The sequence below is a fragment of the Oryzias latipes genome, chromosome 7 (assembly GCF_053564925.1).
Source record: "Oryzias latipes strain Hd-rR chromosome 7, Olatipes_Hd-rR_3.1".
Taxonomy (NCBI): Eukaryota; Metazoa; Chordata; class Actinopteri; order Beloniformes; family Adrianichthyidae; genus Oryzias; species Oryzias latipes.
Genome location: NC_136243.1, coordinates 1487264 through 1512978, shown reverse-complemented (window position 1 = coordinate 1512978; position 25715 = coordinate 1487264). Strand labels below are relative to the sequence as shown.

Here is a 25715-nt window from a genome sequence, read left to right as displayed (position 1 = left end):
TGTTATTTGGTCATTTTCACTTACATTTATTCTTCCATATTCTACCAGATATATAGAACGTGGCAATTATTCATAAACTAATTCCCGGGTTAAACCTTATGTGAATATGAATTTTAAAATATATATGTTTTTGTTTAATGGCTGGTTGTGCTAATTTTATTTATTCTTCTTCGTTGTTTTATTTTCGTTGATTTGGATTGTCCTGTGATGACGTCACTGTCAACAAACATGGCGGAGAGCTGCGTTGACTATAGTTGAAACGTTTTCAAAATATCTCGTCAAGTGCCAAAGGACAGCGCACATTTGGTGTCGCGTACATGTCATCAGCTTTACGCATCAAGTAAATATCCAGCACTATACTAAATATTCAACGATATACTAAAGTTTCGTAGTTTTATTTATCAGATGTGACCGAGGCAACATCAGCGCCCACTTCCGGTCTCGTTCCGTTCAAAATGTCGTGCTTATTTTGGTTGGACGCGCCGGAGCCCCGCTCTTAAAACCCGTGGACTAAAAACCGTTAAGTAAAGGAACAAGTCCAAGTCCATAAAGATCCCCGCTGCAGCTGCAGGGGTCCTGGATGATCATGGAGCAGTACAGCATCCTAGGCCGGATTGGAGAAGGGGCTCACGGAATCGTGTTTAAGGCCAAGCACGTGCAGGTGAAACATGTTCATGGAGCAGAAAAAACAGACACCTGAACAGGTGATCATTCAGGCTGATGGATGAACGTGTTTCTGACAGACCGGGGAAACTGTGGCTCTAAAGAAGGTGGCTCTGAGGAAGCTGGAGGACGGCATTCCCAATCAGGCTCTGAGGGAGATCAAGGCTCTGCAGGAGATTGAGGACAACCAGCACGTGAGTGTGTACAGTCGTGGTCAAAGGTTTGGAGAATGACGTAAATATTGTTGGAAATTGGAAAATAATTGCTGCTTAAATACATATAATAGCATTTTGCATATACTCCATAATGTTATGATGATCAGATGAATTGCATAGTCCTTCTTTGCCATAAAAATGAACTTAATCCCCCAAAACTCTTTCCACGGCATTTCATTGGTGTCATTAAAGAACCAGCTGAGATCATTTCATTCATCGTCTTGTTAACTCAGGTGACAATGTTGACGAGCACCAGGCTGGAGATCATTCTGTCAGGCTGATGGGGTTAGAATGGCAGACTTGACATGTTAAAAGGAGGGTGATGCCTGGAATCATTAATCTTCCATTGGTAACCATGGTAACCTGCAAAGAAACGTGTGCAGCCATCACTGTATTGCATAAAAATTGATTCAAAGGGGAGGGTATTGTGGCAACTAAGATTGCATCTAAATCAACAATTTATAGGATCATAAAGAACATTTTTGGAGAGACGCCACTTCTCTCCAAAAACATTTCTGATTGCTTGGGGAATCTGCAGAAAAGGTGAGCGCTACCATCAGTCCTGTGTGACGCCAACAGTAAAGCATCCTGAGACCATTCATGTGTGGGGTTGTTTCCCATCCAGGGGAGGGGGCTCACTCACAATTCAGCCCAAAACACAGCCATGAATAAAGAATAGTACCAAAACACCCTCCAACAATAACTTCTTCCAACAACATTTTGGTGACAAACATGCATTTTCCAGAACCATGGAGCACCGGGCCATAAGGCTAAAGTGATAACTAAGTGGCTCTGGGACCAAAACGTTGAAATTGTGGGTCCATGGCCTGGAAACTCCTCAGATCTTTTGGTCAATCCTCAAGAGGCGGTTGGACAAACAAAAACCCACTAATTCTGACAAACTCCAAGAAGTGATTCTGAAAGAATGGGTTACTATCAGTCAGGAAGTTGATAGAGAGCATGTCCACTGGAACTGCAGAGGTTCTGAAAAAGAAGGGCCAACACTGCAAATACTGATGTCATTGTTGATAAAAGCCTTTGAAGCGTATGAAGTGCTTGTAATTCTATTTCAGTTATATTACAGAGAAAACTGAAACAAAGATCTAAATGCAGGTTAGCAGCTAACTCTGTGAAAACTACGATTTGAGTCATTCTCCAACTGACTGTACAGTCATGGCCAAAGGTTTTGAGAATGTGGGAGGTTTTTTTGGGATGATGTTAATTTTCATGGCAAAGAAGGACTATGCAATTCATCTAATCACTCATAACATTCTTGATTATATGCAAATTTCTATTATAAAAACTTAAGCAGCAAAAAAACTGAAACAAAGATCTAAAGCAGTGTTGCAGCAAACTTTGTGAGAACTAATATTTCTGTCATTCTCAAAACTTTTGGCCACAACTGTACAGTACTGAATTGTTCTATACAGCAGAACAGCATCAGAGAAAAGAACAAAACAGGATTTGACAGAGACTAAGGATCTGCTAGAGACTGGGACACGACAAAAAGCACTGATCTGGCAGAGAGCAGGGAACTGATAGAGACCAATGACCTGACAAAAAAAAGTATCTGATAAAGACTTGGACCTAACGGACATCAATGACCCAATAGACCATGCTGAGGCTAGAAACCAACAAACTTACTTGGAACAAGGACCAATGACCTCACAGAGAACATGGACCCAACTGAGACTGGAATTGTTTGTCACAATGTGACGTGTGGGGTTCGGGTCTGCAACGACGAATGTCGCGCATTTCATCAAGTTTCCTCAATGTTTAGTCGGTGGTTTTGGGGACCTATTTTATCTTGTACCTTTCACGAAGCTGTGATATCGATCCAAATCATGAGAAAGCCGCCGTTGGCTCACAAAAGTCTGCTACGTCTACTGTACCTTGTTCTGAATCTAAATCACAGTATAAGCTATCCCAGTAAGCACATCAACACATATATTAACACGCGGAAACCAAGTTCTTCAGTGGTGAAGTGAAGATGTGCAAACAACATGCGTGTGTTCGGCAACCTGAGACCACAGACCTGACTGAGACCATGAAGGTGACAGACTCAGGGACCTGACGGAGGCTGTCCAGGCTTGTCATTGGTCTGAGAAGGGAATACCCTTTAGTCAGCTGGACTTTGGTGTTGACTTGAAAAGGTTGTGGGTGAGTGAAGCCTCTCTGTCTGCCTTTTTCAGGTGGTAAAGTTGAAGGACGTCTTTCCTCACGGCACAGGCTTTGTCCTGGTCTTCAACTTCATGCTGTCAGATCTCTCTGAGGTGATCAGAAACCACCAGCGACATCTGACCCCAGCACAGGTCAAAGGCTACATGGTGATGTTGCTAAAGGGTGTGGCCTTTCTACACCAAAACAACATCATGCATCGGGTGAGTGCCTGTGTGTAGAAAACGTGGTAGTCAGGTTTTTCTCTTGGTAAAGGAAGGAGCCAAAATGTAGTGTATTTGCACATTTCCTTTTCTACTTAGTAGTTTTGCATGTTTCACCTTTCTTAATTTGTTTATTAGCGACCCCTGGGTGGAATACTAGATGAGCACTTTCTCACCTGCAGTTGGAATGAAGGAGAGGAGATCTTGGGGTGTTTATTTCTGTTGACCGCTGTTTCGTGCCACTTTGTTGCTATCGGGTTCTTTGCGGTCACCCTTTCTGGTCTGGTCTTGGTCAATCAGGTTCATTAACTCATACAAAGTCAACTTATTTTATCCCTTTGGTTTTTTTGTGTAAAAAAAATCAAAACAACAGAACTGACTGTGGCATATCAGGGGTTGACATAGCCCAGAAATTTGCACTGGCCCAGAGGGCCAGTAGTTTTTGAAAGTTACTGGCCCGACACCGCCCACAGCGAGACCCGCCGCTCCGCAGGTGCTTGCAACTTTTGGGGGGTCCGGGTGCATGCCCCCGGAAAATTTTAATATGGTGCAATTTGGTGCATTCTGGTGACATCTAGCACTTATTTATACACTTTTCAATGACTGAAAATAGACCATATCAAACTCAAATCTGCTCTAGTCTGTTTCAGATTTTTTGAAGAGAGCACTGCAGTGTAGTAGTTAACACTAGTTAAGAAGTTTTCATGCTGCCTCTAATCACTGCTATTTCACATTTGTTCCTAATCAATAGTTAAGAAGTTTTATTGACTTTTTTGCTCTGACTGCCTTAAGGTTCTGCTTTTTGTTACTGTTGCAAAGTTACATTTACTTTTTAGTTACTTTAGTTACCTAATTAAATTAAATAATTGAAAAATTAAATACAATTAAATTACTGAGATCATTCAGCTAACTAGAAATACTTACTGCTTACAGTGTTGTAAAGAAAAACAAAATTAAGTACTTTGACATTATACTCCGTTTGAGTCTGAGATTCAGGTATTTTGAGTTGCCTTTGATTCTTTGACATTCAGCTTAAAGCTTAGTGCATACAGTTTCATCTTCAATGCATTCATTAAATATCTTGCTGTCCATAGTACTAATTCCACCCGTCACTCCATCTAACATATTCCTATCTATTCCTGCCATGTCTTCCACATCTCTGACATGCTTCAGTGTCTCTTCAGTGACGGTGTTGGATTTATAATCATCGCGGTGAAAAACCACCAGGGGGCGCGCTGATATGTGTGTCAGTTTAAATATATCTGCCTAAAATGTAATAATAACCCACTGGCTTGTTCCTTCGTTGTTGCCGTTTAACATTGTTTAGTATTGAATTGTTACATTCAATAAAGTTTGAAAAAAAAATTGAGTGAGCGCGTGCCGCGTGGTGCTCGGCAGTGAAAGCCGCGCAAGCAGGCGGGAGAGGAGGAGAAGAGTGATAAAAGGTTTCCCATAGAAACCCTTGAAGTCTGAACACAGGACTAGCAGAAAAAGTGAATTATAAAGACGAGGTAAATCTACACGTTTTCGCAAAATATACTTTATTGAAAAAGGTGAAAAATGTATTAATTGTTAGATATTTTAGTGGCCCGAGTGGACAAGTAAAAAATAAAGTCTTGTGGTCCGCACTGCTCGAAAAACAGGACCGGGCCAGCGGACAAATGGCTATGTCGAGCCCTGCATATGTGTATGACAGAAGCACCCCAAACCCATCGGCTCCTCAGGAGGCTTCAACAGCAAAGTCACCTCAACAGAAGGGCTTTCCTTTTATAAAGAATGTGGGCAAACATTTGAAACTCTGCTGATGTCAGCTTAACTTCTCTGATCTGCAGGACTTGAAGCCAGCCAACCTCCTTATCAGTTCCTCTGGTCACCTGAAGATTGCAGACTTTGGTTTAGCCAGGCTCTTCAGCCATGAGGGAAGGCGGCTCTACAGCCACCAGGTGGCCACCAGGTAGAGCCAAGCAGTGCTCTGCATGAACCTGAAAGTGCTCAATGTTTTAGACAGGAGCTCTGATCCGTCTGTGTTTAGGTGGTATCGAGCTCCAGAGCTGCTGTATGGAGCACGCCGCTACGATCAGGGAGTGGACCTGTGGTAATATGACGCATTGTAACAGGATGTGTGTGTTTGTGTGTGCAGGTGCACATGTCTGCATTTGTGTACACAAATGTGACAAATGTGAGCAGACACTCATGTCCATCTGAGTGTGTGTGCAGGTGCATGTGTCAAGTCTGTGTGTGTGTCTGCACACATGCAAATGTCTTTGTGGTGTCCATGTGGTTTTGTGTGTGCAGCTTCTCATATGATGCAGGTGTGTATGGATGCACAGTTGCACATACTATCCTTGTGTTTTAGGGCGGTGGGCTGCATCTTTGGCGAGCTCTTGAACTCGTCTCCTCTGTTCCCAGGAGAGAATGACATCGAGCAGCTCTGCTGTGTCCTACGAGTCCTGGGAACACCAACGGTGGACAGTTGGCCGGTGAGATTATAGTGGACAACAGCATGGAAGTGTGTGCTGTTGTGCTCAATAGACCAACACTGCAGGGGTTGACATAGCCCAGAAATTTGCACTGGCCCACAGGGCCAGTAGTTTTTGAAACTTACTGGCCCTGCCTGAAAGTTACTGGCCCGACACCGCGCATAGCGGGACCCGCCGCTCCGCAGGTGCTTGCAACTTTAGGGGGGTCTGGGGGCATGCCCCCCCGGAAACTTTTAATATGGTGCAATTTGGTGCATTCTGGTGACATCACTTATTTCTACACTTTTCAATGACTGAAAATAGACCATATCAAACTTAAATCTGCTCTAGTCTGTTTCAGATGTTTTGAAGAGAGCACTGCAGTGTAGTAGGTAACACTAGTTCAGAAGTTTTCATGCTGCTTCTAACGGCAAATATCGCAATAAATCATAAACCTTAAATGTGTTAAAACAATCTAATGGCAGTGTCAGGGTCCGCTCGGCAGAGATTGAGCCACAGGACAAAAAGATCTTCAAATCAGGGGTTTTTATTTTACCCAACACAACACGACAGGGGCTCAAATTAAAATGGGGTCAACTTAACAAAAATGTAACTGAGCGAATCAATAACAAAAGCTCAAACCAACTGAACTCAAACTGACCCCCTTACAGGAAACATTAGGGAGATTTTATACTGGCTGATCAGACCAATGACACAATAGGGAGGGGAGCACAAATACAAAACATTCAAAACCTAAATATTAATTAAAGTAGTAAATTACTAGTAATTTAACGCTTCAACAGAAACTGAACTTGTACCTCAAAGCAAGCTTAACATATTCCAAAAAATACAAACAATAGTCCAACATAAGAATACACTTCGTCTTTCCCCTCCATCTTCTCCAAATGGAAGTTGTCCATGCTCCTCCCTTTCCAAGTCATCAGGAACTTCTTCAGCTCCTCCCACTGCCACATCATCAGGAAGTTTCCTGCTCCAGCCTCTGCCCCAGCATCAGGCCTCAAACAGAACTCAAAGAATAGAATTACTCAAAACAATACAAAATTAACTAAATGTGTGCACAAGTCATTAAGTCAATTTTGTTATGAAATGTGTGAAATAAAATGAAATGGTTTATTCAAGAGAAAAATATAACAAATGAACTTAACTTAGCTGTGGGGCAGTGGGTTCTGCCCTCACACACCCTCCCCCACAAGACTCTCGCTGGGACAGCGAGAGAGGAAGTCCGCAGTGGAATTGTTCCTTCCTGGGATGTGGTGGATGGTGAAGTAGTATGGTTGGATGGCTAGGTACCATCTGGTAATTCTCCCGTTTGTGTCCTTCATCCTTGCCAGCCACTGTAGGGCCTTGTGGTCGGTTTCCAGTGTAAACTCCCGTCCAAGAAGGTAGTACTTGAAGGAGTCTAGGGCCCACTTTATTCCCAGCGCTTCTTTCTCCACGGTTGAATAATGAACCTCTCGTGGAAACAGTTTCCGACTGATGAAGGCCACAGGATGTCTGGAGGGCCTTGTAGAAGCACTGCCCCCAAACCTCTATCAGAAGCATCTGTCTGTAGAATAAATGGCTTTTGAAAGTTTGGACTGTACAGGACAGGGTTCTTACTTAATGCCCGCTTGATGTCCTCAAAAGCTGCTTCTGCCTCTTTGGTCCATTGGAGGTTATTAGGACTCCTGGCTCCAGTTAGGTCCGTGAGTAATGCTGCCCTGGCCGAAAAATGAGGGATGAACCGGTGATAAAACCCAGCCATGCCCAAAAAAGATCTCAATTGCTTCTTAGTGACAGGCAATGGACAGGACTGAATAGCTGAAACTTTGTCAGTTTGCGGTTTTATCATTCCATTGCCGATGATGTAGCCCAGATAGTCGGTTTCGGATTTAGCAAAGACACATTTGGAAGGATTGACAGTTAGTCCCGCCCCCTGGAGACAATCCAGCACCCTCTCCAAATGTCCAAGGTGCTCATCCCAGGTATTACTGAAAATAACAATATCATCCAAATAGGCTGCAGCAAACTCTGAAACTCCACATAGTACCTGATTCATGAGGCGCTGAAAGGTGGCTGGAGCTCCATGAAGTCCAAAGGGTAGAACAGTAAATTGAAACAACCCCCATGGGGTTCGGAAGGCAGTCAGCTCTCTGGATTGACGAGTCAGTGGGACCTGCCAATAGCCCTTGCATAAATCTATGGTGGTCAGGTATTTGGCACATCCCAGTCGCTCTATCAGATCATCAATACGAGGAGTTGGATAAGAGTCAAACTTGGAGACTGAATTCAGGTACCTAAAGTCTATGCAGAACCTAATGCTCCCATCTTTCTTCGGGACCAATACTACAGGGCTGCACCACTCACTCTTAGATGGCTCAATCACACCCAGAGAGAGCATCAGATCCACCTCCTCCTTCAGGTTGGTCAAAAGGCGTTCAGGCAACCTGTAGCTCCTGCGTTTCACGACAGCTCCGTCTTTTAAGATGATGTCATGCTGAATGATGTCAGTTCGCCCAGGGTTCTCCTGGAATACTGGTGTACTGCACAAGGCTCTCACCTGAAGTTGCTGCTCTTTAGAGAGATGATCCAGATCCTGATTTGGTGAGAGAGTTGAGGAAAGATACTGCTCATCCACCTCATCCTCTTCCGGGATCCTTCTGATAAGCAGAACTTGTTGTTCCTTTTCAGCCCTTTCCACCCACTCTTTCAGGAGATTAACATGAAGTAGCCGGGTGGAGCGTGATTGTCCAGGTGTTGAGACACGATAGGTGGTCTGCCCAATTCTCTGCAAAACCTCAAAGGGGCCTTGCCATTTTGCGAGCAACTTGCTATCGCTGCTGGGAAGAAGAACAAGCACCTTCTGGCCAGGACTGAATGACCGCTGACGAGCTGATCGATCATACCAGACCTTCTGCTGTTTTTGAGCCTCTGCCATGTGAGCTTGGGCCAGCTCACTCATTTTTTCCAGCCGTTCCCGCATCTGAACAACAAAAGAAACAACATTAACAGTCTCTGAATGAGGCCGATCCCCTTCCCACATGTCTTTGAGCAGAGAGAGAGGGCCTCTCACTTCGTGTCCGTATAACAGTTCGAATGGAGAAAAACCAGTGGAGGCTTGTGGTACTTCTCTGTACGCAAATAACAGGTATGGCAACCACTTATCCCAATCTGTTCCAGACTCATTGACAAATTTCCTTAGCATTTGCTTAATGGTTTGATTGAAGCGCTCTGTAAGGCCATCTGTTTGAGGATGGTACGCAGTGGTTCTTAAGCTTTTGATGCCCAACAGTTGGTATACTTGTGACAGCAACGTGGACAAAAAATTGGTACCCCGGTCAGTTAAGATCTCCAGAGGCAACCCAACTCTGGAAAAAAATTGCACCAGGCAATAGGCAACTTCTCTAGCCTTTATGGTCTTTAAAGGGAACACCTCTGGGTATTTGGTGGCATAATCAGTTATCACCAACATGTACCTATTGCCCGATTTGCTTCTTTCTAATGGTCCAACAATGTCCATTCCTATCCTCTCAAACGGGGTGCTAATCACTGGTAATGGTTGTAGAGGAGCTCTGGAGGGGACTCTGGTAGAAGTTAGTTGGCACTGAGGGCAAGTTTTACAAAAAACTGCAACATCCTTACTCAAGCCAGGCCAGTAGAAATGTTTCCTAATGCGGTTCATGGTTCTGTGCTTCCCCAAGTGGCCAGCCCAGGGAACTGAATGTCCTAAAGTCAGCACAATTTCTCTGACAGCCTCAGGAACCACTAGTTTAAATGCTGACCCCTGCTGGCGATAGAGAATGCCTTTCCTCAGAACAAAGTTTTCTCCACCATGATTTTGCATAGTCTCCGTGTTTTTCTCCTCCGTCCTCTGGAAAAGATGTTTTAGGGTTGGGTCACTGCATTGCATTTCAACAATGTTGTCTGGGATTCTGAAATTTAACGGCAATTCTGGCTCAGGGTCATCAGAGAATTTAACAGCAGTGTGTTGGAACTTCTCCTTCCTCCTTTGCTTACGGGACTTACGAGACTTCCCGGGTGTAGCCTCCAAGTCTGCATCAAAGAAAGGTAGAGCACTAAGTGTTGGAAGTGGTTCCACATGCTTAGCTCTCGCCCTTGTCACTGCAACATAACATGAATGGTCAGTGTCCAGCAAATCAAATAGTACAGGGAGGTCTAAACCCAACACAACAGGAAAAGGCAGTTTATCAACAACTCCAACATTTAATAGATACGTTTGATCTGCAATTTTGATGTAGACATCTGCTGTGGGATAGGATTTCTTATCTCCATGTACACAACAAACTGGGATTGTTTTTGTAGTGATCAGATGAGGTGAGATGAATTGCTGATGCACCAGAGTCTGGTCGCTGCCAGTATCAATGAGAGCAGTCATTAGTTCTCCATTTACTTCTACAGGTGTCAACTTCACTCCCACCGGAGGCCCATCAGGTGCTTCAAAGCGTGGAGCCACACACATTTGAGTGAGCTTTGTCTTTTTAGGACACATGGGTTTGGTGTGTCCTTCTACTCCACATAGATAGCAAATTGGTACTCTGGCTGGTTGGCCTCCCCTTACCGACTGCACACCCACATTACTGGCTGCTCGTTGCCGATACTGAGGAGCTGGGTTGTTGCCATCTTTCTCCTTCCAGGCAGTATAACTCCATGGTTGTCCCCTGTGGCGGGCAGCAACAAACACCTCTGCCATCTTAGCAGCTTCTGCTGCTGACTCTGGCTTATGTTCTCGTATCCACACCTGCAGCTCAGGAGAAAGCATCCTCAAGTATTGCTCCAAAATGATCAGTTCACCAATTTCATTAGCAGTTTTACCCATTGGCTGGATCCACTTCAGGTAGAGCTCTTTGAGCCTGGCATAAAGCTCTCTTGGGCTTTCATCAGCATGTATCTCCAGAGAACGAAATCTTTGTCTGTAGTTCTCTGGGTTGATGTTAAACTTTGACAAAATTGCAGCTTTAACATTATCATAATCCAGGGCCTCATCAATATCCATTTGTACATATGCAGCTCTAGCCTTGCCCGTGAGTAAAGGGATGAGATGGAAAACCCATTCTCTTTTTTTCCACTGACAAGCTAGCGCAATCCGTTCAAATGTGATTAGATAATGTTCCACATCATCATTGTCTGTGAATTTTTCTAGTCGAGGCTCATACAGACGGAACTGACCTGATGGTTGGCATGTTGGATCCTCAGCCACATTACTGGGGTTTACATGAGGAATGTCAGCCGTCTTTAGAGGTCCCCGGTTGGAAAGTTCAGGCTCTGGTAAAACCAGTTCAGGTGTTGAGGTGGTACGTGCCTGAACTTCCAATTGCAGTAGTTGAAACTGATGCTGGAGTGCTCTGAATCGTTTTTCTTGTCGAGCACTTTCTTCCATTTGCCTGGCATCTCTGGCTTCCTGCTGACTCATGTGAGACCGAAAAATAGAGACCAGGTCTGCAACACTTGGCTCGTTACCTGTGCCCTCAGAGCTGTCCACTCCTCCAGAAGCTCCATTTTCCTCCTGATCCTCATCTGGCTGCTCCTGTGTCATTTTAGGGGGTAATGGGCCATCCTTGGCTCCTCTCATGTTGCGTCCACTTTTCTGCATAACTCAAAATCCAAGAGGATGAAGGATTAGAAAAAGGGGAAAGTACAAAAAATTATTGAAGAAAAAAAAAAACCTGGGCTCATGGTGGGGTTATCCCACTTCTGACACCAGTTGTCAGGGTCCGCTCGGCAGAGATTGAGCCACAGGACAAAAAGATCTTCAAATCAGGGGTTTTTATTTTACCCAACACAACACGACAGGGGCTCAAATTAAAATGGGGTCAACTTAACAAAAATGTAACTGAGCGAATCAATAACAAAAGCTCAAACCAACTGAACTCAAACTGACCCCCTTACAGGAAACATTAGGGAGATTTTATACTGGCTGATCAGACCAATGACACAATAGGGAGGGGAGCACAAATACAAAACATTCAAAACCTAAATATTAATTAAAGTAGTAAATTACTAGTAATTTAACGCTTCAACAGAAACTGAACTTGTACCTCAAAGCAAGCTTAACATATTCCAAAAAATACAAACAATAGTCCAACATAAGAATACACTTCGTCTTTCCCCTCCATCTTCTCCAAATGGAAGTTGTCCATGCTCCTCCCTTTCCAAGTCATCAGGAACTTCTTCAGCTCCTCCCACTGCCACATCATCAGGAAGTTTCCTGCTCCAGCCTCTGCCCCAGCATCAGGCCTCAAACAGAACTCAAAGAATAGAATTACTCAAAACAATACAAAATTAACTAAATGTGTGCACAAGTCATTAAGTCAATTTTGTTATGAAATGTGTGAAATAAAATGAAATGGTTTATTCAAGAGAAAAATATAACAAATGAACTTAACTTAGCTGTGGGGCAGTGGGTTCTGCCCTCACAGGCAGCTTGAACCATTTAACGAATCAAATAAATCCCTTAATGCATTTGACCAATCGGATGGACGCCTTCACATTGTTGACCAATCAGATGGAGCCCTGTTAAGTTAGATGTTTGTAACCTATGTCAACGTGGGTCATTTGGAGTATAATTTTTAAACTGGGAATGGTTATTTGGTTATTTTGCTGTTTGTTTATATACCGCAAATTATATCGTTATCGCAATTTTAATCTCTGATATCGCATATCGCGAGTTTTCCTCATATTGTGCAGGTCTAACTGAGATCATTCAGCTAACTAGAAATACTTACTGCTTACAGTGTTGTAAAGAAAAACAAAATTAAGTAGTTTAACATTCTACTGCATTTGAGTCTGAGATTCAGGTATTTGGAGTTGCCTTTGATTCTTTGACATTCAGCTTAAAGCTTAGTGCATACAGTTTCATCTTCAATGCATTCATTAAATATCTTGCTGTCCATACTACTAATTATACCCATTACTCCATCTAACATATTCCTTTCTATTCCTGCCATGTCTTCCACATCTCTGACATGCTTCAGTCTCTCTTCAGTGACGGTGTCGGATTTATGATCATCGCGGTGAAAAACCACCAGGGGGCGCGCTGATATGTGTGTCAGTTTAAATATATCTGCCTAAAATGTAATAATAACCCACTGGCTTGTTCCTTCGTTGTTGCCGTTTAACATTGTTTAGTATTGAATTGTTACATTCAATAAAGTTTGAAAAAAAAATTGAGTGAGCGCGTGCCGCGTGGTGCTCGGCAGTGACAGCCGCGCAAGCAGGCGGGAGAGGAGGAGAAGAGTGATAAAAGGTTTCCCATAGAAACCCTTGAAGTCTGAACACAGGACTAGCAGAAAAACTAAATTATAAAGACGAGGTAAATCTACACGTTTTCGCAAAATTTACTTTATTGAAAAAGGTGAAGAATATATAAACCGTTAAATATTTTAGTGGCCCGAGCGGACAAGTGAAAAGTAAAGTCTTGTGGTCCGCACTGCTCGAAAAACAGGACCGGGCCAGCGGACAAATGGATATGTCGAGCCCTGCACTGTAGCATGGAAGTACACTATATTACCAAAAGTATTGGCTCGCCTGCCTTGACTCCCATATGAACTGAAGTGCCGTCCCATTCCTAACCATAGAGTTCAGTGTGATGTGGGTTCACCTTTTGAAACTGTTACAGCTCCAACTCTTCTAGAAAGGCTGTCCTCAAGGTTGAGGAGTGTTTCTAGGAATGTCTGACCATTCTTCCGAAAGCATATTGGCATATCTCAGTCCTTCTGCACAAACATCAACACAAATTTCTCCACAAACAGATTCCACAAGGCTGGAAGCATGGAATTGTTTAAAATGTGACTGTGTCCTTTTCTCCACTGCATCAACGCTTTGCATTGCACTTGTTGATGTGTGGCTTGGATGCAGCTGCTCGGCCATGGAAACCCATTTTATAAAGCTCTCTGCGTGCTGTTCTAGGGCTAATCTGAAGGTCACACAGAGCTCTGTAGCAATTGACTATGCAGAAAGTGGGTGACCTCTTTGCACTCTGAGCTTCAGCATCCTCTGACTCCTCTCCATCAGGTTACCTGGTCGACCACTTGGTGGCTGAGTTGCTGTTGTTCCCAAGCTCTTCCATGTTGTCCTGATAGAGCTGACAGCTGACTGTGGAATATTCAGGAGAGAGGACATTTCACCACTGGATGTGTTGTACAGGTAGCATCCTATGACAGTTCCACCCTTGGATTCACTGACAGCGGCCCATTCTTTCACAAATGTTTGTAAAAACAGTCTGCATGGCTGAAGGTTTGATTTTATACACCTGTGACCAGGATGAGTTATTAGGACACCTGATTCTGATCATTTGGATGGGTGAGCCTATACTTTGGTTATACAGTGTATGTGCTATTGTGCATGGAGCACAACACTGTAACATGGCAGCATGGAAGTATGTGCAGGTGCCTGGTGCTGAGATTCTAGGAAAGAGCCTCGTGCGCATCCACTTTCAGGTGTCATGTCTCATGCACTTGCAGATTTATGTTCTTATGAAGGCTGAGTCAGCTGGACAGCAGCTAATTCAATGAGAACACAGGCTGTTCTTTCCATAAACCTTGATCGAGTAATCTCTGACGAATCTCTGACGTCATCTAACAGTTTCTAAACAGAGAAAATAAAGCCTGAAGTGGGCTGCCCACTTTGACTGGAGTTAACTCTGCCCAGCTCAAAAAGTCAAAAATGGTCTATTGGGAAGAACTAAGTCACAAAGACAAACATCTGTCTTTTTAGGAGATGTTGGAACTTCCAGATTACAACAAAATCACCTTTAAGGAGAATCCAGCCATCCCATTGGAGGAGATTGTCCCAGACACGCCCCCTCAAGGCATCCACCTGCTCTACAGGTTCCTGGTTTATCCATCCAGTCAACGCTGCTCTGCCAGTGAGGTAAGCAGCTGTCTGGTGTGTGCTGCCCCTGGTGCCTGTGTGCGGTACTGCACCAAGGACCACCAGTAGATATTTGACTTCTTGATTTTCTCCCTGCAGGCTTTGCTCCATCCATACTTCTTCTCCTGTCCTCTTCCTGCCCACCACTCTGAGCTGCCCATCCCTCATAGGGGGGGTAGGCCCCCACACCAGCACCCACAGGCTCCGCCTCCAGACTTTTCAGTCAATCTGTCTCTGCAGAGCAGCGTGGTAGCACCTGTGTTGCTTAAGCCACATGCTTTGCTCCTGCCCTCCTGAGGTTTCCAGGCTCTGACTCAGACACCCGCAGGAACCTCCTGCTTCTAGTGTTCTCCTCTCAGTTCTGACAGAAGCTCAGATGTAGAAATCTTCAGGATTTGAACTTTTACTGAGCAGCCAAATAATTTTATTGTATCTACTGTTTATAGCCTTTTACATAACTCATTTGTATCAAGTGCTTCTAATCTAATTTGTTTATTTATGTTTTGAATTTGTGTCTTGATGTTTCTTGTTGTCTTCTGTAAGGGAGCCCTGCAGTTGCTGGTCCAATCTGATTTAACTATTGCAAATGGCAAATAAATTGATTGATTGATTCTGTCAGATGGTTTTTATTGTGCTTTTAACCCTTGTGCTATCCTATGACCCCCCCCACCACCACCATGACAAAGGTGGATAAAGGTGGAAAGATTTCATGTAATCCATGGACACCAGTGAAGATCACAAATCATTGAAGAAAAAAGGTTCAGAGCACTGTCTAGTGGGTCTAGATGACCCAACTCCCAATGGTAAAGTGCCTAGGATAGCACAGGGTTACTGTATATTTTTAGTGATTTTATTACCCTTTTCTTTTATGTAGTGTCACTGAGCTTTTTGAAAGGCACTTCCAAATGAATCTAAAGCTAAAGATAAAAAAATCTTTGGGGTTTTCTCTTGAGGGAAAAAGCCTAAAGGAAAAGAAGATACAGAACTGCTGTGGATGGGCCAAAGTAAGATCAATCGCATGTTTACTTTGTTTACAACAAAGAAGTCAAGAGTGTCGGGCTGGGCAATGTGGCCAAAAAATAAGTCAGATTTTGGCTTACCAAGTTTGATTTTAAAAACTTGGCCACATCCACCACAACGGCTTTCCTCTGTTCTTTATCTGGTTGGTTCTCCATCACCATCCTGTCAGAGGCTAGGTAGTCTGCACAGAAAGGGTCACACTCCCAGAAGGATCAACAGCAGACATTAGATGCGTGTAGATGTGCAGTACGTCTTCAATCTGATCAAAGATTGCATTAGAAATGAAGTGTGAACATGGGCCCTGAAGAACTTTATCCGATTATAACAAACGTTTACATACGCCACACTTTCAATCGGAATAAATCATTTTGACATGCGCAGAACTATCTGAAATAGCAGAAACGGCCGTAGAAGAAGTAATAACAGAGTTCTGTTATAAACATGGCTGCTGTTGGCATGTAGCGCGATGATCTTCTGAGCGTACTTTAATTATTATTATTTATTTATTTAATTTGAAAGTGACTATTCACTCATTAGTTTCTAAATATGTGCAGCCAGTGATGAACTCTTTTCTTGGCCTCACAGATCAGGAGGAAGAGGTTAGGGGTAAACTTAAAGTACATGCAGATAACATGAGGCTTTATGTTTTTTATTATTATTTTTCTTCAGAAAATTTCTTACAGCTCAACCAGGATAAAACTGAAGTTTTAATCATTGGTCCTGAAAAACAAAGGAGAGATGATTTTTGTAAATTTTATGTGTATGTTTATGTGGAATTTTATTCCACACATCAGAAACGTTGTGAAAACAGGATTTTACCATCTTAAAAACATTGCCAGAGTCCGCCCGTTCCTCTCTCTTGCCAGCACAGCACAACTCTGCGGCACGAGTTCTGACGAGGACCAGAGGGCGGGAACACATTACAACGATTTTAAAGTCGCTGCATTGGCTCCCTGTGCGTTTCAGGATTGATTTTAAAATTCTTTTAATGGTTTATAAATGTTTTTATGGTCTTGGGCCTTCTTATTTAAATGATATTATTTTAAAATATGAGCCCTCACGGTGTGTATGTAACACACACAGACACAATAATCCCAAAGAGCCACTTATGCCACATCCAGTTCCTGAAAGAAAATGGGAAAAAGAAGGTGTGGATTTGTTTCACTTCAATGATACTGAGTTCTTACTGTGTGTGGATTATTTTTCAAAGTTCCCAGAGATCGTCAAATTGAGTGGAACCACAAGCAAACACATCATCATTGCACTCAAGTCGATTTTTGCAAGACTTGGGGTGCCAGCTGAGTTATTCTCAGACAATGGCAGACAGCTGGTGAGCCAGGAGATGGAGGATTTCAAACACACCACCTCCAGTCCCACTTTCCCAGAATCAAATGGACAGGCTGAGAGGGCAGTCCAGACAGTACAAAACCTGTTGAAGAAAGCACAAGACAGTGGTGGTGATCCATACTTAGCCTTGCTGGAACACTGGAATACGCCACTAGATGGGACTGGCCTTTCACCGGCACAATTGCTCCTTGGGAGAAGACTCAAGTAAAAAATTCCTGTGTCAAAGGCATTGTTACAACTTGCTCTTCATGAAAATGCCAGGAGTGACCTAGTGAGGAGACAGGAAAGACAGAAACAATCCTTTGATCAAAGAACCAGGACACTGTCTGAACTTCAAGATGGGGAAAATCTGAGGATTAGGCAAGGTAGCAAGTGGGAAGCAGCCACTGTGACAAATAAACACAATCTGCCAAGATCCTACATAGTCAAAACCCCAAGTGGACAAGTGTACAGGTGGAACCGCAGACACTTGCTTCAAACCAAAGAGACTTCATTTTCAAGGACATCACAGGATACTTTGTCAGAGAATGCCTGTGAGGTGGAATCAGAGACAGTTCCAAGTGTTGACTCACCCTGCTCAACTCAAGATGGTTTCACTGGACCACAGAATCAAGGACTAATGACTGACAACACTCAATGTGTCAACAACACGCTGTGGTCGGCCTGTAAGAATGCCGCAGCGTTATCGGGACTGAAAAGAAAACAAAAGTGTAACGTTCATGTTGAGAGGTTGCGTACCAAGTGATTTTATGTTTCAGTCATGCTGTAAGTTTACAGGTATTTGTTTTTGTTTACGGTGAGTTTAGTCCATTGGTTTTGATTAGTAATACTAGTAAGCATTTGATTGGTTAGTTGAGTCTATTCAGGACTATGGTAACTTTCAGTGCGTGTTTGATGGATATAAGTAAAGACAGTGCGTCACCTGTTTTTTTTTTGTGTGTGTGTTGACCACAATTTCTTGAAGAAGAAAAAAATCTTTAAAAAAAAGGGAGATGTATTGTAATGGGGGAGGCCGGCCAAGATGGCATCTGCGTAGGTACGCACCTTCTGAGCTCCTGCAAAAGTTATCGGACATAACATCCATTTCATCCAAAAGACCAAGATAACAGCTCAAAATTTTTCTGAAAGAGAAAGGATCTTTTGATTTTTGACCTTGATGTTCAGTCGAGAGAGAAAGAGAATGCAAAAAAGCGAAAAAGCTGCAGTACTGAGGACCACCACGTGTCATGACTACGCTAAATCGTCACCAACTTCGGACATGGAAGCTTTCCCTCCTCTTCCTAAAAGTCCAAGTAAGCCCCCAGCTGCAAAAAAAGCTTTGTTGGCAGCTGGACAAAGCTCTTCAGATTCAAATGAAGTCATTGCTGTTTTATCTGAGCTGATAAACAAGCGAGCCGACTCATTGGAAATGTGTGCAGATTCCTTGGAAAAGCTAATTAGTGAAAACTCAAAGAAGATAGATGAAAACACGCTGAAGATTGAAGGGATAAGGAGAAGCTTAGAATTCGCATGCAACGAAATAAAAGAAACACAAAAGTCTTTGAAAGATGTTGACCAACGTTTGAGGAATGAAGAGAAAACCGTAGCAGCTCTTCAGGCCCAGGTTCTGGAACTGGAGTCATATTCAAGGAGGTGGAAGCTGAAACTCTTTGGTGTAACTGAAAGCCCTGATGAAGATGTGAAAGCCAAGGTCACTGAGATATGTCAGAACATCGTTGTAGAAGACTTGCAGCAGGCTTTTTCTGCCATTGATGTTGCACATCGCCTTGGGAAACCCAATCCAAGCAGCGCATGCTCTAGAGCGATCATCATCCGGTTCTCCCAAAGATCCTGTAGAGATGCCGTCTGGAGAGCCGCTAAAAACAGAGAAAAAGCCCTGCTTTGCCGAGGATCTTTCCACAGCTGTCAGAGAAGCCCAGCTGAAAGTGTGGCCCCTCTTCCAAAAAGCCAGAGAGGAGGGAAAACGAGCTTACTTTGTGGGCAGCAGAGCCTTCATCAACGGTCAAGAAGTCAAGTAATCAGGTCAATGATGGTTATGTGATACTCTGACATTGTTGCCAAATCACTAAAACCAAAACAGGATGGATCTGACTGAACTTCTAACTTACCGAGGCCCACTTGGATAACACAAAACCAGAATATACAGATGTGGGCTTAGTTCAGTTTTTCCTTGTATGCACAAAATATTGTTGAGCTATTGTGTTTGACACATTTACTAATGTGCAGGTTAAGCTCAGAGAATACGTTTCTTTTTCTTAGTGTTTGAGAGTTTTTGTTCTTGTTCTAAATATTTTGTTTCCCTCAACGCCAGGGGGTTGAGAAGTAATATCAAACGAAAAGCTATATTTTTATTTCTTAAGCAGCTGAATGCAGATCTTTTCTTTTGTCAGGAATCTCATTCTGTTTGTTCTGATGTAAATTTCTGGAAAACACAGTGGGGGAACGATTTATGGTTTTCTCATCACTCTAAAAAATTAGCAGGAGTTTTAACCCTGAAACATAAATATAACGGTAATGTTCTGCATAAAGAAACTGATCCTAAAGGGCACTTTGTCAGGCAAGTTATCAATTACAATAATAATATAATAATTATTCTCAATATATACGGCTACAACTTCTACACAGAAAATAAACAACTATTTCTTATAATTGAGAGCACATTGAAAAAATGGCTTCGAAAATATCCAAACTCTGCAATTATTGTGGGGGGAGATTTTAACATGACTTTAAACCCTCAAATTGATCGGTGGCCCCCCTCGCATCATAATCCCAAAAACATATTTTTTGAATCTTTTATGGAAGAGTTTAAACTGGTGGATATCTGGAGACTCAAACATCCTAATATACCATCTTTTACATGGAGTAATAAATCTAGAACAGCCCTTTCTCCATTAGACTTTTGGTTAATTTCTAGTGATTTACAAGATAAGGATATATCAGTGAACATCTTACCATGTCCACTAAGTGACCATCAAGCTGTCCGTATAGATATTGTTATGTGTCCCTCACAAAATGTCAATAAATCTCATAATTGGAAATTAAACAACTCGCTGCTCAAAATTACAGAAGTGCAAACAAAAATTAACAATCTTCTTTCAAAATTTTTTAATAAAGCCAAATCGGAGAACTCTTTCAGTTAATTGGGAGTTGTTCAAATATGAATCAGCCAAGTTTTTAAGAACATTTGGTGGCAACTTAGCTAAACTAAAAAGCAACAAGAGCATGACTTAATCACAGCCATCTCAGTACTATCACAAAAACCTCCAGACAGCTGTCAGATGAGCAGAAACTACAAATGATCAAACTACAGGAGGACTTGGATCAAGTTTATAAAAGAAAAGCAGAAGTAGCTTTTATTAGATCCAGAAACAATGGCTCGAGCAAGAACAAAACTCCTCTTATTTTTTTTAAATGGAGAAGCATCAAGGACAAATAAACACTATTCACGAGTTAAAAATTAATGACATAAATTGTAGTGATACTAAAATAATCTCCAACTATTGTTCATCATTTTGTAAGAATCTGTATTCATCACAATATTCTGAAATAGAAGCTGAAATATTTATGAACTCTTTAAACAATACAAGAACAGAACAATTAAAGACGAGAAAAAAAGTAGTGTAATTGAGGTGCGATACGCTTTGTGTCCACAGGTGTCGCTGTGAGATTTGAGCGTGTATTGTTGTGCAGTAAAAGACAACTGAATAAACAGACGGTAAACTGAAAACTTGACTCCTTACACGTCTTATATTACACTGCCCCTTATCTGGAATTAAAATATACTGCTAGCTAGGAATTTTCCTCTCGATAAAAGGGTGTCGTAAGGTTTGAAGCTCGGAAGTCTGTGCCGTCCCTGAAGGCAGCGGTGGAGGCGGAGCTCCGGAGGGTCAGGCGGAGCGGTGAGATACAAAAAAAATGTTGATTCACTTCAATTCTCTGGTTATATAGAGCACGTGCACGCAATAGGTGAGCGCGTGAGCCCGTGCTAAAAGTCCGTGCAGGTGCAAGAAAAAAACCCCGCAGTTCCTCGCGGTGTTTCCGACGCAAATAAGTCTGTCCTGAGTGTGCGCGTGGACCAAAATCCGCATCAAAAATCTCTAGGACGTGTTCATCCGCTAACCGCTGCAGATCTGCCATCCCTGAGGAAGGGTCCTTTCTTCTGTGTTCAGTACATTTGCATGCTCGGCTCCACGGGACACGGTGTGTAGAGGTTTGTGTCTGTATGGGGTTTGTGTGTATGGCGGGGTTGTGTATGTTGTATCATATGGGATTGTGTATGTGTGTATGGGGTTGTGTGTAGAGGTTGGTGTGTGTAAAGGTTTGTGTATGTAGAGGTTTGTGTGTGTAGAGGTCTGTGTGTATGTATGGGGTTTGTGTGTGTGTGTGTGTGTGGGGGGGGGGGGTAGAGTTGAATCATTTCTTTCAGTTAATTATTTTGATTTTATGGGAGCATAAATGTTGGCGTTATAATGGGCGTGGCCTTTTCTGTTTGTATTTAGGATCCTCTGGGTGTGTGAATGTTGACCCGCTTACTTATTGTTGAATATGGTTGTGTTTCATTGTTTGAAGGTTGCAGCCCAACACCTGATTATTACAAAGATGTCAGTCATGGTTTTCCAAAGATAAAGTCTTAAAGTGCCACTTCAATCATCTTTTGATCTATTTTCATAGTGTTCTAGTGTTGTTGTTTTTTTAAAATTATAATTATGTCATTTTAGCCAAAATCAGAAAGCATGTGTCATTTTCTAGGACATAGTTTCTGCAGAGTGGCAAAAATTCATTGCAATTCACCTTTGAGTTTGACTGTTGGCAGGGGTAAACCTGTGCTCATTTCCCATGATTCCTGTGTTTACACACTCTCTCCCCAGGTCACAGCCTCTCACAACTCCAAGCTAACATTAGCGGTGCAATAAAAATGTTGGGCAAAACTTTACTGCCATACAGTTTTGAGCCCGATTGATCCTGTCTGTCTGAAAGTGGATGCATGAGGATGGAGCAGAGCAGGGAGACAGGTTTCATTAGAGAGGGTCTTTCAGCTGTCGCATTACGTTTGACTTTTTGAAACGGCTTTGACTCAAATTTGAACTGGCTTCAAGTCTAATTTTAAGACACCGAAATGTGGAAATCTTTAGTTATTTATGCAAACCTGGGCTGCATGGTGGCGCAGTGGTTAGCGGTCTTGCCTCACAGCAAGAAGGCCCCCGGTTCAAGTCCCGGATGGGGGACCTGAACCACGACATCAATGGGGGACCTTTGTGTGGAGTTTACATGTTCTCCCCGTGCATGTGTGGGTTTTCTCCGGGGTCTCCGGCTTCCTCCCACCTTCATTGGTTTATTGGTTACTCTAAATTGTCCATAGATGTGAGAGTGAATGGGAGTGTGATTGTGGCCCTGCGACAGACTGGCGACCTGTCCAAGATGCCCCCTGCTTTCACCCCCGAGTGGCCGGGATAGGCTCCAGCAGCCCTGTGATCCCGAAAGGGACAAAGCAGGTTTAGAAAATGAAAGGATGAATGATTTATGCAAAGCACAGCATTATGTTCTGTCCCTGTATGACTTCCCTTCTTATGTCTTTATTTTGCTTTATAGGTTTAAAGATGACTGGTCTGTCTCACTGTCAGCAGTTTCATTAGCACCTGGTGGCTTCCTGATCTCCATTCCTTAACATGGACAGAAAGGCCCGGTTCTTACACTGGACATCGCTCCATCGTTGCCGACTCTAGTCAAGGACATGGTGCTAGATGGTATCTTGGGGATCTTGACATGGATTTGGAGCAACATGATGAGTTGTGTTTAGGGGCAAGGGTGGAGGTGACAGGTAAGCTGCAGTTGAAGTTTTGCATGCCAGAGCGGTATTCCAGAAAGCAACTTTAACTTACCCTGACTTTAACCCTGAACTCTTGCTTAGGTATGGTAACCCTAAACTTGCTTACTCTCTGTATGTTGGTTCCAAAACACCGGTTAGGAGTTTGGTTAAATAACCTCCTCTCGGTAACCCTGAGTGAATGCGCGTGCACGGCGAGTACAACAAGGTATGTTCAACGGATCGCCGATTTCCAGAGTCACCATGGAAACACGTGGAGGAAAAAAAGACCTTCATACTTCAGTGAGGCGGAGTCGGAGGTTTTAATGACGGGGTATGAAGAGTATACGCCCATCATAACTAAACAAAGTAATACGGCTGCATCATCAGCAAAAGAAAGATTAACAGAAGTTTAACGCACAAGTTTCTAACCTTTCTTCCAGTTTCATCGTTTTGCAAAACGCTAATACACACACACACACACACACACACACACACACACACACACACACAACTTAAATGAATTACTTTAATTGATGACAAGTAATTGAGTCAAATTTATTCAATCTAATTTTTTATGTTTATCCAACTCAATAATTGTTTATAAAACAAATTTACATATTTATTTAACTAAATGTCATATTACTCCATTTTAATTAAATGTTTTTCCATCTTATTTTATGCTATGTCTACGTTTGGGCCTGCCATATTCGCATTTTTAGAACATTAAACGAATGACCTAATGTGGCTTTGCACTATGGAGCCTGTGTTCAGTGATCATGAACACTGACTTTAATTTTAGATTTTATAATGTTCTTCAGCACAAAGGGGTTGGTCACCATCCTCTCCCTCCCTCTCACTCATGGTGCAGAAAGAATTTAACATAACAGGTCAAAATAGTGGCTTATCCCGGCCAATAGGGTAGCACAGGGGAAGATTCTTCTTCTTTTGTGTATCTACTGTTTATCAGCCCCCGTCCGCCACCTACAATAGGAGGAGGCTCGGTGCGTGAAGTGAAAGTGGTGCAAATTTAGCTCCAGACGTTTTGTTTTCACAGCTCTGTTCCTATAAATGTCTCTCCTAAAAATGGTGTCATATTTATCTGATCGGACACAAACGGCAATTAATAATTTGTCTTTCGTGATCATGTTTACAGCGGTTGGTACTTCTGTGTTTTGAAAAGGACACCACCCACATGTCACTACCATATCAGAGTCCCTGATTGGTCATAGTGCTGCATTGCTGCAATTCAGCGTAAAAACTTGAACCGGTTGAACTGTCAGCTTGCAGTCAGAAGCTGCGGTTACATGGACAGAAGTAATCGGAATCAATGCCTGATTAGATCAATAATGCATCATGTAAACGCACCGTCCGGCCGCTCTGCGTGAGCGAGCTGCCGGACTCAGGGGAACCGTGTCTCCAAGCAGAGGAGCAGCTTTGGGACGTGTGTGAGCTAACGGAGGCGGCTTTTGAATGCAAAAATGCCGCTTCGCACAGTCCTTAGAAACCGTGAAAATACTCACGTAAATTCATGTTTCTAATCATGTCCAGAAAAAAGACTTAAATTTGACCTAATCGGGGTCAGAACGGCCAAGAATAAAGCACTGGCCACACATATTTAGAAGATTATGAGCAAACAGGCACTTAATAATCATAACAATGATAAAAGCATGTTTAGGAGATAATTTCACTCTATGTTGCAGCTTTGTTTGTTCTTCTACAGCTGTTTCCCCTATTTTAGATAGCATGTCAAACTGATTTATTCCAATTGAAAGTGTGGCGTATGTAAACGTTTGTTATAATTGGCCCAAGTTTTTCTGGGAATACGTACAAAGTTCAATTATAATCCGATCTTTGATCCAATCAAAGACATTTTGCTGCTAATGAATGCCTGATTTGTACGTAGAGCTCGTGACCGGACTTTAACACTTTGGATCTTAGTAAATCATGTCCTTAGAGTTGTGAACATGTTTGTATTTTTTGTTTTGGCTGCTGCATCTGGCAGAATTGAACTTGAGATCTGTTCATCTTACAGCCCCTGTAAGATGAACAGAAAAAAGGAACTTTTCGTTACCAGTAAATGTCCCAAAAAAAAAGGAACAATTTCATTGTTTCTACAGAGACCAGGAGGGAGAAAAATGACACTGAAGAGCACTGGAGAAAGCTGTTTCCTAACATCAAGGACTGCACAGTTGTCATTGTTCGACCTCCACTGGAGCAGCTGAAGCTCTGGGGTGTGGCCGGGAGGGGCAAACAAAAAAGGACACCCAACCTAAGGGCAGGTTGGGATCAGACGTGGGCACCGAAGCTGCACAACGGAGAAAGAAGATCAGCAAGTTTTGTGAAGAGGGTCAGAATTCAGGCCAACCTTTTCCTTGAGGATGAACCGGAGAGACCCCACAGGAGGCTGAGGCTCGCTCATTGTACTGCTGTGACCAGCGACTCCACCAACTTTGAAGACAATGACGGAAATTGTCAACCAAAGATGGACCACAGTTATTGCCTCCTAGGGGACGTGCAAGACACACCTGACAGCAGCAGCCAACAACAGGATACCAGGTGAGACAGGAAAAAGAAGGACCAGGTTTGGTCAACTGTATCTTAATTCAATTCAGTAGTTTATTTTAAAGGAGTAGTTAGCTGTTAAAAAGCACCACACATTAGCCAATTTTGTAATCCAATTCAGACCAGATCATTCCAGTAAAGCCAGATCATCCTGAATGTAAAAGAACAGTTAATGTGAATGCTCAACTCTCCATACTGAGCAAAACTAAAGGTGACGGTGAAGAGGAACGCCTACCTCTATTTAAGAGATTAGGAAGAAACCTCCAGCAGAACCAGACTCCGTTAAGATGACCAATTGCTGGGGTCTGAGAAGACGGGACAGAGGCAGATACACACCGCACTACTGTCTTACTACCCTCATACATGTCCTGCA

General features: G+C 42.9%; 3 protein-coding genes across 11 annotated transcripts in view; 2 read left to right on the top strand and 1 right to left on the bottom strand.

The window, feature by feature from the left end:
• Nucleotides 1–194: 194 nt before the first annotated feature.
• cdk20 (cyclin dependent kinase 20) lies at nt 195–15219 on the top strand. The gene is made up of 8 exons (XM_023957108.2): nt 195–661; nt 744–857; nt 3071–3259; nt 5092–5213; nt 5292–5354; nt 5616–5739; nt 14452–14607; nt 14707–15219. Exons 1-8 carry the CDS (start codon nt 581–583, stop codon nt 14902–14904), a joined length of 1047 nt encoding a protein of 348 aa, XP_023812876.1. The 5' UTR covers nt 195–580; the 3' UTR covers nt 14905–15219.
• Nucleotides 6250–11784, bottom strand: LOC144993961 (uncharacterized). The gene is made up of 2 exons (XM_078950010.1): nt 11403–11784; nt 6250–11331 (listed from the first exon to the last, which is right to left on the bottom strand). Exons 1-2 carry the CDS (start codon nt 11410–11412, stop codon nt 7151–7153), a joined length of 4191 nt encoding a protein of 1396 aa, XP_078806136.1. The 5' UTR covers nt 11413–11784; the 3' UTR covers nt 6250–7150.
• A 5433-nt stretch (nt 15220–20652) lies between the features above and the next one.
• Nucleotides 20653–25715, top strand: part of LOC101166383 (uncharacterized) — a 31665-nt gene continuing 26602 nt past the window's right edge. For 5 of the 9 annotated variants that reach the window (XM_078950008.1, XM_011477679.3, XM_020704941.2 and 2 more), the window contains exons 1-3: nt 20839–21174; nt 22564–22792; nt 24898–25336. In XM_078950008.1, coding sequence (XP_078806134.1) covers nt 22738–22792; nt 24898–25336 — 494 coding nt within the window. In that variant the 5' untranslated portion in view covers nt 20839–21174; nt 22564–22737. Of the gene's footprint in view, nt 21185–22563; nt 22793–24897; nt 25337–25715 lie in introns of all 9 variants that reach the window. The other 4 variants (XM_078950006.1, XM_011477675.3, XM_011477676.4 and 1 more) reach the window with 3 other exon arrangements.